General features: G+C 37.9%; 1 protein-coding gene across 4 annotated transcripts in view; it reads right to left on the bottom strand.

Annotated features, from left to right (window-relative positions):
• Window positions 1-13620, bottom strand: part of LOC133478244 (ethanolamine kinase 1-like) — a 36119-nt gene that overhangs the window by 9212 nt on the left and 13287 nt on the right. For all 4 annotated transcript variants that reach the window (XR_009788635.1, XM_061774059.1, XM_061774057.1 and 1 more), the window contains exons 4-7: window positions 13379-13527; window positions 11730-11813; window positions 9879-10039; window positions 8179-8252 (exon numbers count right to left, since the gene is read on the bottom strand). Coding sequence is in view for 3 of the 4 variants with exons in the window: in XM_061774059.1 (XP_061630043.1) it covers window positions 8179-8252; window positions 9879-10039; window positions 11730-11813; window positions 13379-13527 (468 nt within the window). In the remaining variant the exon portion in view is untranslated. The remainder of the gene's footprint in view (window positions 1-8178; window positions 8253-9878; window positions 10040-11729; window positions 11814-13378; window positions 13528-13620) is intronic.

Genomic DNA, 13620 nt, shown 5'->3' with positions numbered 1-13620 from the left:
TTGAAAGCATTTTTTTTTTACCAATCCCCCTTTAAAATAAATTGAAAAAAATATTACTGAAAATGTTTATTATTATTATTATTATTTACTGACTGATTTCAAAACTAGTTATCCGTTAATTTGTTGTGACTATGCAATATTTGGGGCTATATTTATATGGGTTCATAGTAAGGATATTCAACACCACTTGTTTTCGGACTGTCACTGATGGTGTAGTGGTACACTCGCCTGCCTGGTGTGGGCAGCGTGGGTTCAGTTCCCACTTAGTGACAGTGTGAATGTTCGTGTCTATATGTGCCCTGCGACTGGCTGGCGACCAGTTCAGGGTGTAGTCCTCCTTTCGCCCGAAGTCAGCTGGGATAGGCTCCAGTGCCCCGCGACCCTAACCTGGATAAGCGGTGTTGAAAATGGATGGATGGATGTTTTCGGACTGATACCAGTACAAGTATTCACTCCTAATACACCAATACAACTAATACTTTTCAATTCACACAAAGACAGATAATTATGAACAAAGATCTTTCTTTCTGACCCACATAATGATTCACCAATGTGTCAAAGGTCGTGTAGTGCCAACTACTACCGAGTAGGACTTTTTTTTTTTTTTTTGCCTTAAGTATCTGTGGCTGGTATCAGCAGCCTTCGCAAGTACCCTCTACCTTGAATTGGTACTCGCCCATCCCTAGTTCAGTCCTAACGGTTCTCCGAGCTAAACCATACCTACAAAAATGAGTTTGACACCCTGCCCTAGACGGAGTTCATCAAAGCTGTGGAATTTGCCTCAAATTGCTGCTACAAACCAAAATGCTAGGTCAAGGGTCCTACAGAGTTTTTCATGTCATGTTATGATAGACTAGTCCACAAAATTCAGTGTAAATCAGTAAAACTAGTGTCAGGGGCTGATTTAAAAAAAAAAAACACATTTCAAGGGGCACTACTAAGTGAGTTTTGAGTGTTATTTTTATATTTAGGACCCCCAAAACTCAACATTATAGTTGATTACAAAACTGTACACTGGACAGAAAGAGTGCGTATGTAGCTGTAGTACGTGGTTAGTGTCTACCATTTTATCTATACAAAACACACCATTGGTCAATGTAATGTGGTTTTCCTTACAATTACAGGGTGACTAGGGTGGCCCTTTATTCTCTACACTGTGTGCTAAAAGCAGCACAAATATTTAACAAATGACCTCTTGTGTCCCTTTGTACATATAAACATTAAGCTGGGACAAAAAAAATAATGGCTGTATTGTGTAAGCGACACATCGCTTAGCTACTGTGCGGCTACACATGTGCCATCCAACAACTCAGTAACCTTTTATTTTCTCCACAGTCTGTTAAAATCATTTGAAAAGGGGACGGGATAATTTGTGAACAATTTAAATACACATGAGCAATAAAGCTGCTGGCAGACATAAAACATTTGGACTTGTTCAAATTGACCCATTCTAAAGTTTAAAATCAATGTTTTTTTTTTATGTATAAACAAGACAAAAATGTGTTAAAGGTCCCTTATTTTGGCTATTTAGACCTCCATAGAGGTCATCTAAAAAAAAAACACCTTGGTTTTGTCATAAAAGTGTCCAGAAAAGGCCCCTTTGACAACTACTTCTCTTTCACCCAGTTTTGTATCCGCTTTGTCCGTATTTGGCTAAGACCGCCCCTTTCCTCTCATTGGTTGCCTCCGTGTAGAAGAACCACTTTTGAGAGCACATGTTTTTGTTATGTTGACAGCGCTAGCTCAGGGGCGGAGAGGTAGGCGGAGATCTTCACTGGTGATGTAGATAAGCTTGAAAAATTCGAATGATCTGATTTCAGGCCTCTCGGCAGAAAAACATCTGGAACTCAGGAATGCGTGGACGATTTTAATTCACATTTCACATGTTTACTGAGGCACCATTGAGACAATATTACATCCCAAATACTAGAAGAAGTTGGTTTGGTAAAGTATGAAACCTTTGAACTTGTTTTTTTTGTTTAATGTTTAAATTAATATTTATTTAATGAAACATTTGTATTTCATCTATTATTTATGAACCCTCCTGTTATATTGCAGCTCAACTTGATCAATGTTAAAATTAAAAAACGATTGCACACATTTTTGTTCTTCCAAAAATAATTTCAACAATATTTTTAGATTCATAGTCATTTTAATAAAACGTGTATTTTTCCCACTATTTATTAATTATTATTATATTGTTTGTTAAATTGACCCATCTTAACATGGAACAATTTAAATAAATTATTTCTTACATGTTTTTTTAAAGAGGAAAAAAAACCATCTTTTTGTTGTTTTGTCTTTACATATTTAAACATTATTTTTAAACATATATTCATTTCATAAAACATTTGTAAAAACAATTAAAAAATAATAAATTAAAAGATGTTTTTTTATTTTATTCTTCAACTATTTGTATTTTTCTTTTCTTTACTACTTTCCAACCTCTCTGTTATATTGTGGGTCAAAATGACCTGTTTTAAAGTTTAAAAAAAATTCTAATATAGGGTTAGGGTTAACCCTAAAACTTGATTAAACATTTTCTTCATTTGATTTTTTTTTTATTAATAAACATACAGCCTGTCACAATTATCTTATTAATACACTTGGGAACTGTTTTAAATTGTGGGAAAAAGCACAACGAATCTCCTTTTTAAAAAACTGAACTGTCATACAAGTGTAAAATGCAGATAACCACTTGATAGTCAAACATTAACAAAACATTAAAAACATCAATTCTTATATATATATTAAAAAAAAGTTAACCATGATTCATATTAACACAAAAAAGAACCAGAAAAAACCTGTCTACCCTAACTTTGATGTCTTTGTGCTTTGACGCCAGAGAAAAAGCAAAAGCTCCATTCAATGTCGGCTGAACTGAGCTTTATATTGATAATAATAATTAATCTTTAAGGTTATTTGGACAAGAACCCAACACATGATATTTATCCGTTTTCAAGTTTGCATAAAAAAGAAAATCCATGTATTTCTTTTATTCATTTAGTTTTTTCGAAGCAGTGGCGGCAGGTCATTCTTACAAGGACCGTTGGTTTTGTGTTCTCAACAATATGGCGTCAGGTTCCCATTCACTTGTGAAAAACTGCTTTTGTGTTGTGTTAAAACCATATTATCAGACGCTTCGAGGAATGCCATCGCCCTTGGCCATTTTTATAATATCGCTTTTGAAAAATCAGTTCTTTGTCCATCTGTGTTATCACAGACTTCATAATGTTTTGGTTTAAAAAAAATAAACAATAAACTTTTGGTTCAATATTGTATATTACATAAAGAATTTTGCCTATAAAATATCATTATCTCATTATCCTTGAGAGAGTAAAAAAAAACTATAATAAATAAGATGTAAAAAATAAATCATACCTAGCCATTATAGTTTTTATTTTATTATATTTTCATCCATCCATTTTCTGAGCCGCTTCTCCTCACTAGGGTCCCGGGCGTGCTGGAGCCTATCCCATCTATCATCGGGCAGGAGGCGGGGTACACCCTGAACTGGTTGCCAGCCAATCGCAGGGCACATACAAACAAACGACCATTCGCACTCATATTCACACCTACGGGCAATTTAGAGTCTCCAATTAATGCATGTTTTTGGGATGTGGGAGGAAACCGGAGTGCCCGGAGAAAACCCACGCAGGCACGGGGAGAACATGCAAAGTCCACACAGGTGGGGCAGGGGATTGAACCCAGGTCCTCAGAACTCTGAGGCTGACGCTCTAACCAGTCGACCACCGTGCCTTATATTTTCATATGGTAAGAATTTGGCAAAGACCAAATTAAAAAAAAATTAAAAACCGTTTTTTCAACAGGTCAAACATTTCATAAATGTAAAAATAATAATCAAATAATAATTACATTTTACATTATATTATAAAAAATATGATACAATTATTTAAGATGACATTGAGTTGCTAAACAGGATCAAAATTAAACCATTGTTTCATAATTGTAATGTCATTTTGCGATACTTAATATCTTATCTACCCATGATAGATTTCATTCTATTTTTATTTTTTTCTCAAATCTGAATAGGCTACTGTATTTGGGAAAGGAAAATTTATGTTTTTCAAATAGGTCAAATATTATATAGCTTATAGAAGAGATTTTAGAAAGATTATATTAAAATATCTATTTATCAAATGTGAATTAATAATTACATTTCACATTACATTGTAAAAAAATATGATAAAGTTACAGTATTTTAGCTGGCCTGGACTTTGCTAAAACAAGGTACCACTGCCTGATCAAAATTCTAAATTATATTATTTTTAGCTTTTAGGGGTTTTTTTGGGCCGGTCCGGAGTTCTTAAATTCAGTCAGCATTTATTTGGTATCATTTCAAAGGGGCCATTTCTGCAAATAAATAAAAAAAATATTATCTGTGAAAGTAAAATTGTGCTCTGTCTGGTGAAAAAAAAGAACCCAAATGGCACATTTTACATTTATTGAAATGAAGCGCCAGCCTCACAGTCTATCCCATTCCTGTGCACTTTTATTCAAGCTGACACCTCAAAAAGTGGCGTACTTAACGTTTATCATGATCACGAATGAAACCGAGACCTTTTTTTTTTTTTTAGCGAGGGGAAAAATGAAAAGCAGGTATTGCCTTTCACAATGTCCTTTTTGTGCAAAAAGTGGTGGACCTCCTCCTTGTTCATTTCCTCATAATAATGTCTTTGTCAAAATAACAGGGCTGTCTAGCCAGCGCTGCCGCACATCTAAACCGCACACACACACACACGTACACACACACATTCGTGAGCAAAGTAAATACGGAGTCAAGACGTTCCTATTGTCAGTGCACATCTGGCTCGGATTAGAGCACAAGGCCGCACAGACGCCTGTCACTCGTCGGGAAGACGGCGGAGATTTGGCTCAGAGGGCTAACAGTCGGAGGAAACGTGTGTACCCCATACACACATATTTCCATGACTTCAGACAATATTTACAACATTTAGTCGCATTGGTTTCATGGATACTTACCTCTAACTCTAAGTCTGACTTTAGCCCTTCAGCTATCTTCTTAAAGCACTTTGGAGTATAACAATATATCCATGTGTTAAATGTGCCACACACACACATATACACGCGCACAAGTGTATGCAGAGTGGCCACACATCAGTCTACTGAAACTCTTGTTAAGAGACACCGTATCCATAGAGCGTAAGATCCAAAGCTGACTGGATAGAACTAATACGTCACTGGAAAATAAACAAGGATGCAGATAACATTGTCAAATATGCTATCTCCACATAACATCAACAAAAAATTAAGTTATATAGCTTGCCAGAACACAAACATGGATCCACAAAACATTGTGGAGTCACCATATGTCAAGAGTTAAGGGTCCACATGTCGGAGTCTGTGGCCTTCAGTAGCTCCTTGCAAGTCTTCTCATTTTGTATTTGTGTCTATGACTGTTTCTCCAGTTCAAGTGCATCGGTCATTGTGGCTCTCCTTGAGAGGGCATTAATTGCTCCATTTGTTTTCCACTTCACTTCAGCGGAAGATTATATAAAGCTAAAGTGTTGCGCAAATTTTGCCTCGCAAACCAAAGCAAAACAAAAAAATTAAAAATAAGTCGAGAAACTCAGAAATTCGGCCACTTAAAAGCCAAGGTACCACTGTATGTGAATTTGGATTAGGGGGGACGCAGATGTTAGCAGGCTCGCCATCCTGTCAATTTCCCGTCCTGCTTGGCAACAGTTAGCACTTAAACGAAGGTAACCCGACCCGGGGTCTGTGCACTAACTCAGGGGGTGACCGGGGAGCAGACGGCGGCAGTGGTAGTGGGCTTTCGGGGGACGCGTACGCAAACGCGGCAGCGACGGCCGGGCAGGAACAATAGCGCCTCTGTGCTTCAGCGCCCCTCTGGATCACATTTCCTCCAGGGGTCCACTTCCAAATGAGGCGAAGGCGCTGCCGTTGATCTCGCAGGCGGTTACGAGGGGGGGCACAGGAGGGTGGGGGTATGCTGGGTGTCAATAGTGATTTGAATCATCGTGGTAAGTGTGGGCCAGACGCAAAGAACGATAGGGGTAGAGAATTGTTATCTTTTTCACACAGAGATAGGGCACATTGGGCGCTTCAGAGCCGTTGCAGAAAACTCAGCATTTGTCTCTCTTTCACATCAAATTCAGTCAAGTGTGATTTTGCCACAAATGTGTGCGATTTCAAACAGATCAGAAAAAAGGCAGAAGAATGTTTGTTATCACTGGTAGTGTGAGGGGGGCTCAAGACTTTTTATACAGAACCCTTTAAAGACACTGGAAAGTCAATTCAGAGATTTGTTTCTGTATACGTAATACATGTTTGAAGATAACTTCTGAAAACGTGCAAAGACTGAAAAGTGTGTTGTACTCAATTGTGGAGATATTGCGTTAAATTCTATTTCGCCATTTCAGTTTTCCTGATTTCTTTGAGGGTGTGGCTAGAACAGTGTCCAGTGACGCACTTTGGCGTTCAGCATGAGTTGCCCCTCCCCCAATAAAGAAGAATTTGAGTACCGTAATTTCTCATGTATAACACGCAACCTTGTATAATATGCACCCCCAAAGTTGGCCTCAAAATTCTGGAAAACCCTTCTACCTATGTATAATGCATTGTTACAATCGATGATTTTGCTTCTACCCATATGATCAAAATGAAGTATTATCTGTATTTTGTTAAGTTTTTTTCAAATAATTATTCTGAAGTTAATGACTTTATTTGAACACGTAATAAAAAAAATTATGTACTTGCTCTTATTTTGAAATTCACAGCCCTACTTTTATTTAGTAAATGAGAAAACACACAGCTGTGCTCATATGTTTGATTACCCAGGCAGAATTTGTAAGATGGGTACAATTCTTTCAAGAAAACATGAACGGCCAGGCAAAACACATTTTATTTTATTGGGATTCAAATTAAACTGTCAAGCATTTCAGAAAAACATTATCATTAAACAAAACATAAGCATAAAGAAATTAATGATGGTTGTTGTTCAGTCACAAGTCGTATTTATAAAAAACTATTTCACAAATTTTACCAGGGTATGTAAACCTATGAGCACAACTGTACATATTATGTAGTCATACGTACCCCCGTCATATTGAAATGAAAGTGTTGGCTACACCTTTTTCATAACCTCTAGGTGGCGGTGGCATATTAGAATGAAAGTGTTCACCTTTCTCATAACCTCTAGGTGGCGGTGGCATATTGAAATGAAAGTGTACAGCTTTTTCATAACCTCTAGATGGCGGCATATATTTATAAAATGTGAAAGATTTTTTTCATTTTCCCCTATACCTATGTATAATGCGCACTATTGAGTTTTTACCATTTTTTTCGGGGGGGGGGGGGGGGGGAATGCACATTATACATGAGAAATTACAGTACTTTTGGTCGCATCAGCGGTTATCTAGCGCAATTGTTAGCCATGCCGTTACCTGAAAATGCATCTTCCCTTCTGCTTTAGAGCGCCTCATCGTTGGCTATGAGTCCGCGAATGTCATGCAGAGAAAGGTGAAATAGCGAGGAGGGAGGAATGTTTTTTTTTTTGTTTGTTTTTTAAGTCAGACTTAACAGCCAACATGTGGATCGGGGCTTCGGGCGTGCGTGACCGCTTTAGAGTGCCTCATTGTCACAGCATGCAAACAAACAAAACACAACCATGAAGTGGCTATATTGTATTTTCACAGTTAAACATGAAGTTATGTGGAGACATAACAAAGATGCTTGACGAAGTAGCATCCATTTTTCCTGCTTGTCGTAGTGGTATTTCATTCATAGTTGATGGTTGAGCGGGGCGTGGTTTCAGCAACAGCATTGGAGAGCGGAGAGAACAATTTTGAAGCTTCATTTTAGATATTTGGTGATTTTTTTTTATCATTCACATTTGGCAGGATTGTTAACAACACTGGTGTGTCAAATTTAGAAGACATTAATTTTGACTTTAACACTTAAGCCTGTCGCACAGAACCCAGTGAAGCAATCTATTCCCACAACAATGTCCTCTTTCACACAGTGACACGGCATCCGGCAAGCAGAAAATTCGATTACATCAGTGATGTGATGTATAAAATAGCTGTCGGACTACGACCATTGCTTTCAACGTAACACCTGTTGTATTAGATGGTGTTACTTGTGTGTACCTAATGAAGCGAAGGAAGCACAAACCTGCGGAAGTCAAAGTCAATAGAGGAGTAGTGAGACTGGAGGATGGCCCACAAACCCCAGAAGAAGTGGGATGCCTGGTAGGGGGGAAAAAATAAGTACAAAATCAGTCATCAAATAGGTTGAGAGGTTGTTTACTTATTTACACTTCAAGCATTGTATTTTCACTCTTTATGTTTTTTTGTTTATTTAGTTATTTTAAAAAAGCCAGGAAAGGAAGGGAGACATTTTAAGGCCCTCTTGGAACCGTTGTTTATTATTATTCTTTCGATGACTCAATCCCCCTTCAGCCCAGTCTCAAAATGCCCAAAAATCTACAACTTTTGGCAAGCGTGTGTATCCCTGTGAAAATGTATATATACTGTATATTCCAGAGGTCTCCAATATTATCCCCCAAAACTCCTGCCGCCTGGAAAGGTAAGACAAATTAACCCCATCAATGAACACGAAATTGGGTGGACATGTCTGTCTTAACACGATGTCTTAAGCTCCCACATACTCAAAACTGACCAAAAATTTCCCATTTTGGTTCAAAGCAGCCATTTTGGGTGAATTCCAAACATCTGGCTTTTACAAGTGACGACTAGGCATTGAAGCATTGGATCAAAGTTTGATGATCATTTTGAAGAGTCACCATTAAAAAAAGAAAGATGTGTTTTAGAGGTCTCTAACATGATCCCCGAAACCTCACTCAGTACCGACCCCAAAAATATGCAAAGGAAAAAAAAACAGTTTCACCAATAGAAGCGAAATTGGGTGGGCAAAGCTATGATTACATGATGCACAAATAAGTCTCAGGATTGAACAGGAAGTCAGGCATTTTGGTGTGAAGCATCTTTCAGGGCGAATTCCAGGGCTTGTACTTTGACAAACTCCAACTCGGGAATTCGTCAAGTTGAGCTCCAATCGGACGCAGGTATTGTGGACAGATATGTGACACTAAAATGAGAAGCTTTGTTGCATATGCCAACTAATGCGGGCGGAGCATGCTGAAAGTTTGATGATCATTCAAGGATATGCCATTGGAAAAGGAAAACCTAAAAAAGCTAGCGCCTGACACCAGTTTGAGCAATTGATGCAGAATTGGGTAGACTTCTATCATAACAGGACTCAGGAAAATGTCTGAACGACCCATGCACGGAATTGATGAGAAAGTCGGCCATTTTGATTTGATCATTTCCAGGATTCGCAATGAAAATGGAAACAAAAAAAATAAAAATAAAAAATAGCCTCCCAAACCAGCTTCACCGTTTGATGCAAATTGGTTGGACATGTCTATCATAACAGGACTCATGCCCAAAATTGACCAGCAAGTCAACCATTTTCATTTTAAGATTTTTTTCAGGCTTGTACCAAATGAGAACATATCACAAGCAGGTGTAATTGAAACGATCAGTTTGAACCCATTTCTCTCCGGTTTGTCACAACATTCGTTCCCATTTTATTTCCATTTTATTCTTAAAAACGTCCGCATCATTTGCAAGTGTCTCTCTCATGTCATTGTTGGACTTGAAGAGCACGTTTAAGCCTGATAGTCTGGTAAGTATGACAATTACATTCAAAAAGTAAAGTCATTTCAGTCTCTCATTTCTCCTTATGTCACTTTCCAATCAACTCACAGCAAGTCCATCACATCACATTTTCAGAGATTCACACAATTTTCTTCAACAGGAAGTTAGGATTTGTGGAAAGTCGTCGCTCACCAAGGAGAACTTGCAGACTTGCACGTAGAGTTGCGTCACCTCGTCCCGGGCGACGACAACGTCTTGCCCTGCGCAGTGCTTGTAGCTGAGCAGGTAGGCCTCCAGCCAGTCGCTCTGCAGCCGGCGGCTCGGGTAGCAGCCATAGTCTATGTCCTGGACACCTTTTCAAGCACAAAGACGTGTCGCATTTTACCAGAGGTCAGTCTGCGCAACACGACGCAGATTTTCATCAAACTTTCTTGGGCAAAAAACAATTATATTTCAACGCAAATGTAGATAAAAGTGTATACTTTTTGCCATTTGAGGCACAGTGGAAGTAATCAACCGACTGCACTTTAAAAATTGGTTAAAATGTTAAAAATTGGCATGTGTGGAGTAGACATTGTTCAACATCTTCCATCATTTCGTAGAATGCTAGCTAACATCGTCGCTGTCGGACGGAACCCCCGTATGTCCGAATATGGTCAAACGCAAATTTTGTCAAAAATCGATAGTATTGGTCTGTCCCCACTTCGTCTGTGATTTTCAGGCAATATTAACCAATTTAAAGTGGTAAAAAGAGATCGAGAACAAATGTATTCACGCTCTTGTCTTGGATGTTTTGTAAAACCTGGCCTCTTTTCTAGTTCTGTGGAAGTGGTGCACAGTATTTGTTGCCTGTATTGAAAGTGTGGCTTTTTTTTATCAACAATTGAAAATAGTAAGGATAGATACATTTGAGTAGGCTTGTTTTATTAAACACGATCGCTGTAATGCTTAGTTGCAGAAGGAACATCCTGAGCCAAGGTGACGAGTCTGCATGCAGAATAACATCTTCCTAATAGTTAGTCAGCTCATTGTTTTATTTATTGCATCACTCATGTCTCGAAGACCTTTGAAAAACAGTTTGAGAAGATGATGTAACACAGGCTTTTGCGTTTGTGAAATATTAAAGGCTAGTTGTATGGTCAAACAACCATACGCACTCACATTCACACTTACGGGCAATTTAGAGTCTTCAATTAACCGACCACGCATGTTTTTGGGATGTGTGAGGAAACCGGAGTACCCGGAGAAAACCCATGCAGGCCATGGGAGAACATGCAAACTGCACACAGGCGAGGCCGGGATTTGATCCCCGGGCCTCAGAACTGTGAGGCAGATGTGCTAACCAGTCGGTCACCGTGCCGACTTACAATCGTTATCAATCGTTAAATAATATTTACAATGAAATGTGAAAAGTTTCAACTTCATATGTAGTCCGGACTGTGAGCTGGGTTAACGCGCTGCGCGGCTGACGTCACGTAAATCAGTGCTTCTCCCCCTGTCAATCACTCACAACTTTGCTAGTTACATAGTTGCGTAACTTTTTCTCGCTCTTCGCATCAAAATTACGATGGTGGGAGCAATGGTTTGTGTGTGCGTATGTGCGTGTATGCCCCCAATATCAAACCGGCACTCACTTGAACATTTAAGTACACGCACACACAAACGCGCGCGCACACACACACTAGAAATGCTAGATATTTAGCTGTCTCTTTGGAGCATTATTAAAACACAGTGATTTCCACGGTATGGCCTCATAACTTGGCGTCACCGCGATGGCTACCTGCCATTAGCTAACACGCCGCTGCAGTTAGCAATCATCAGAGGTGACAAAAGTGCTCACACTCTGTACTTAAGCAAAAGGACAGATAGGTCCTACTTGTGATAAAACAAAAAGACTGGTAGAAGTCAAACTACCGACTCAATTCCTCAAGTAAAATTTGAAAGTACAGACTCACAAACATAAATACGCAAGTAAAGTACAGATACCTGAAAAATCTACTTAAAAACAATGACAAATAGAAACTATCATAGCCCCAAACCTACCAGCAAATTCATTGAAGTGATTGCCAATATCAAAGGCCTGGTAGTTGTACTCAGCGTACTCGTAGTCGATGAATCTCACCGTCTCTGAAGGAGGGCAGAGGGGGGAGCCGGTTGCCATGGAAACGAGACAAGAACAGATGTAAGCAAAGCGGGCTCGTTTCATTGCAAAGATGTGATTGTGCCGGAGATTTAAGAAAAAAATAATAATAAAATAAACAAGCAGCATAAAGAAATATGAGTAACGGAATATGGATGATAGGAGAACAAAATAATGAAGTTAGGGATGAAAATCATTTTTTAAGTTAAAGGGCAGGCAGTGTTCCATTAGACGGCGTTGCTTTTTCTGTCGTTTGTTTTATTGTATTACAACAGAGCAGCTATTCAAATTGACTTTGAATTTACACAGTTATTTTCTTTTAATTAACCACAATCTCTTATGTTTAACGAATAACATATAATATATATTATATGATGGGGGATCAACATTGTCGTAAAGAATATATTGTTTGTTGATCTATTATGAAAAAACTGACAACATTAAACCTTGAAGGAATACTATTATTTTTAAAATTAAAAACATCTGTTGATATGCATTGACCATTCCACTTTAAATTAATAGATTTTTATGAAAAAAATATATACAACTCTCTTTTGAACGAGGACTTAATTTTAAAAAAATAAATGTAACAATTCTGGTTTACTTTGAATGAAGAAAGTCCTAAAAATAGTATGCCTTGTCTTGATCTGTGTTGAACTTTGAATTAATTGCTGTTTTTTATTATTCTGTAGCTCTACATTGTATTTAATACAGTCATTAAAAAAATAATCATTCTGTTGATTTAAACTAAACTTTAAATACAGGACATAACACAAAAATAATGCAGTTGAACCTGGAATTAATAGTCATAAACATATTTTTGATGTTCTTGTTTATTCATTGAACTTTAAATGCATACACTTATTTAAAACAACAATTATGTTGATCTACTGAGCTTTAAATTAATGCATTTTTTTTAGACGAAAAAGTAATGTTGCTCTACATTGACCTAGGAATTAATACAATTACTTAAAAAAATGTAAAGTTAAATTCAGGTGAACTTTGAATTTTAAAAAAGTCATGAAAAGATATTTTTGACATTGTTCGTAATTGAACTTTAAATTTGTAAATCATTTTAAATAAATGTAATTAAAAACCAACATTTTGCTCTACTTTGCACAATTTTTGAAAAAAAAAAAGGTTTATTTAGGTTCAACTAGGAATTAAATTCAAAGAGTTAAATGTAATAATTCAGTTTAACTACGAATGAATAAAGTCATAAAATGTACTTTATCTTGATTTACATTGAACTTCAAATATATTGTTTTATTCTGTCGGATATAGGTAGGTCTATATTGAGCCTTAGTACACTTTTAAAACAATTCTGTTGATTTGTACACTCAAGTTTAAATTAATCACAAGACACAGTCAGAGCAAGTTTTCCTAAGTGATTGGTTCTTGGATCTTTTTTTTCCATATAAACCCACCACAGTGTTTTATTATTGTCAGCAGTATTCATGCAGGTTAATTACAAGCGAAGGCTGGTGCCCTGCGACATGCCCGCATGTGAAAATAATTCATAAGTCGTCCCCGAAAGCACAGTCCTGCTCACCCTGCTGGCGGTCGTAGATGATGTTTTTGGTCAGGAGGTCATTGTGACACAGCACAGTGGGGGAGCCCAACGGCGAGAGTTGCCGCTCCAGCGTCTCCGCCTCCATCGACAACCTCGCCAAACCGGGCAACTGCGGGCCGGATGTGGAACTGCAGGACGACACAAACCGCAGAAAAAGAGACTTGAGTTGAAGGTCTGAGTTTGTGCAATTAGGACAAATGTTCCACAGTGCTCGGAGCATC

Source organism: Phyllopteryx taeniolatus, chromosome 5 (genome assembly GCF_024500385.1).
Source record: "Phyllopteryx taeniolatus isolate TA_2022b chromosome 5, UOR_Ptae_1.2, whole genome shotgun sequence".
Lineage (NCBI taxonomy): Eukaryota > Metazoa > Chordata > Actinopteri > Syngnathiformes > Syngnathidae > Phyllopteryx > Phyllopteryx taeniolatus.
The sequence above is the reverse complement of the archived record's forward strand: the minus strand, read 5'-3'. Positions and strand labels throughout refer to the sequence as shown.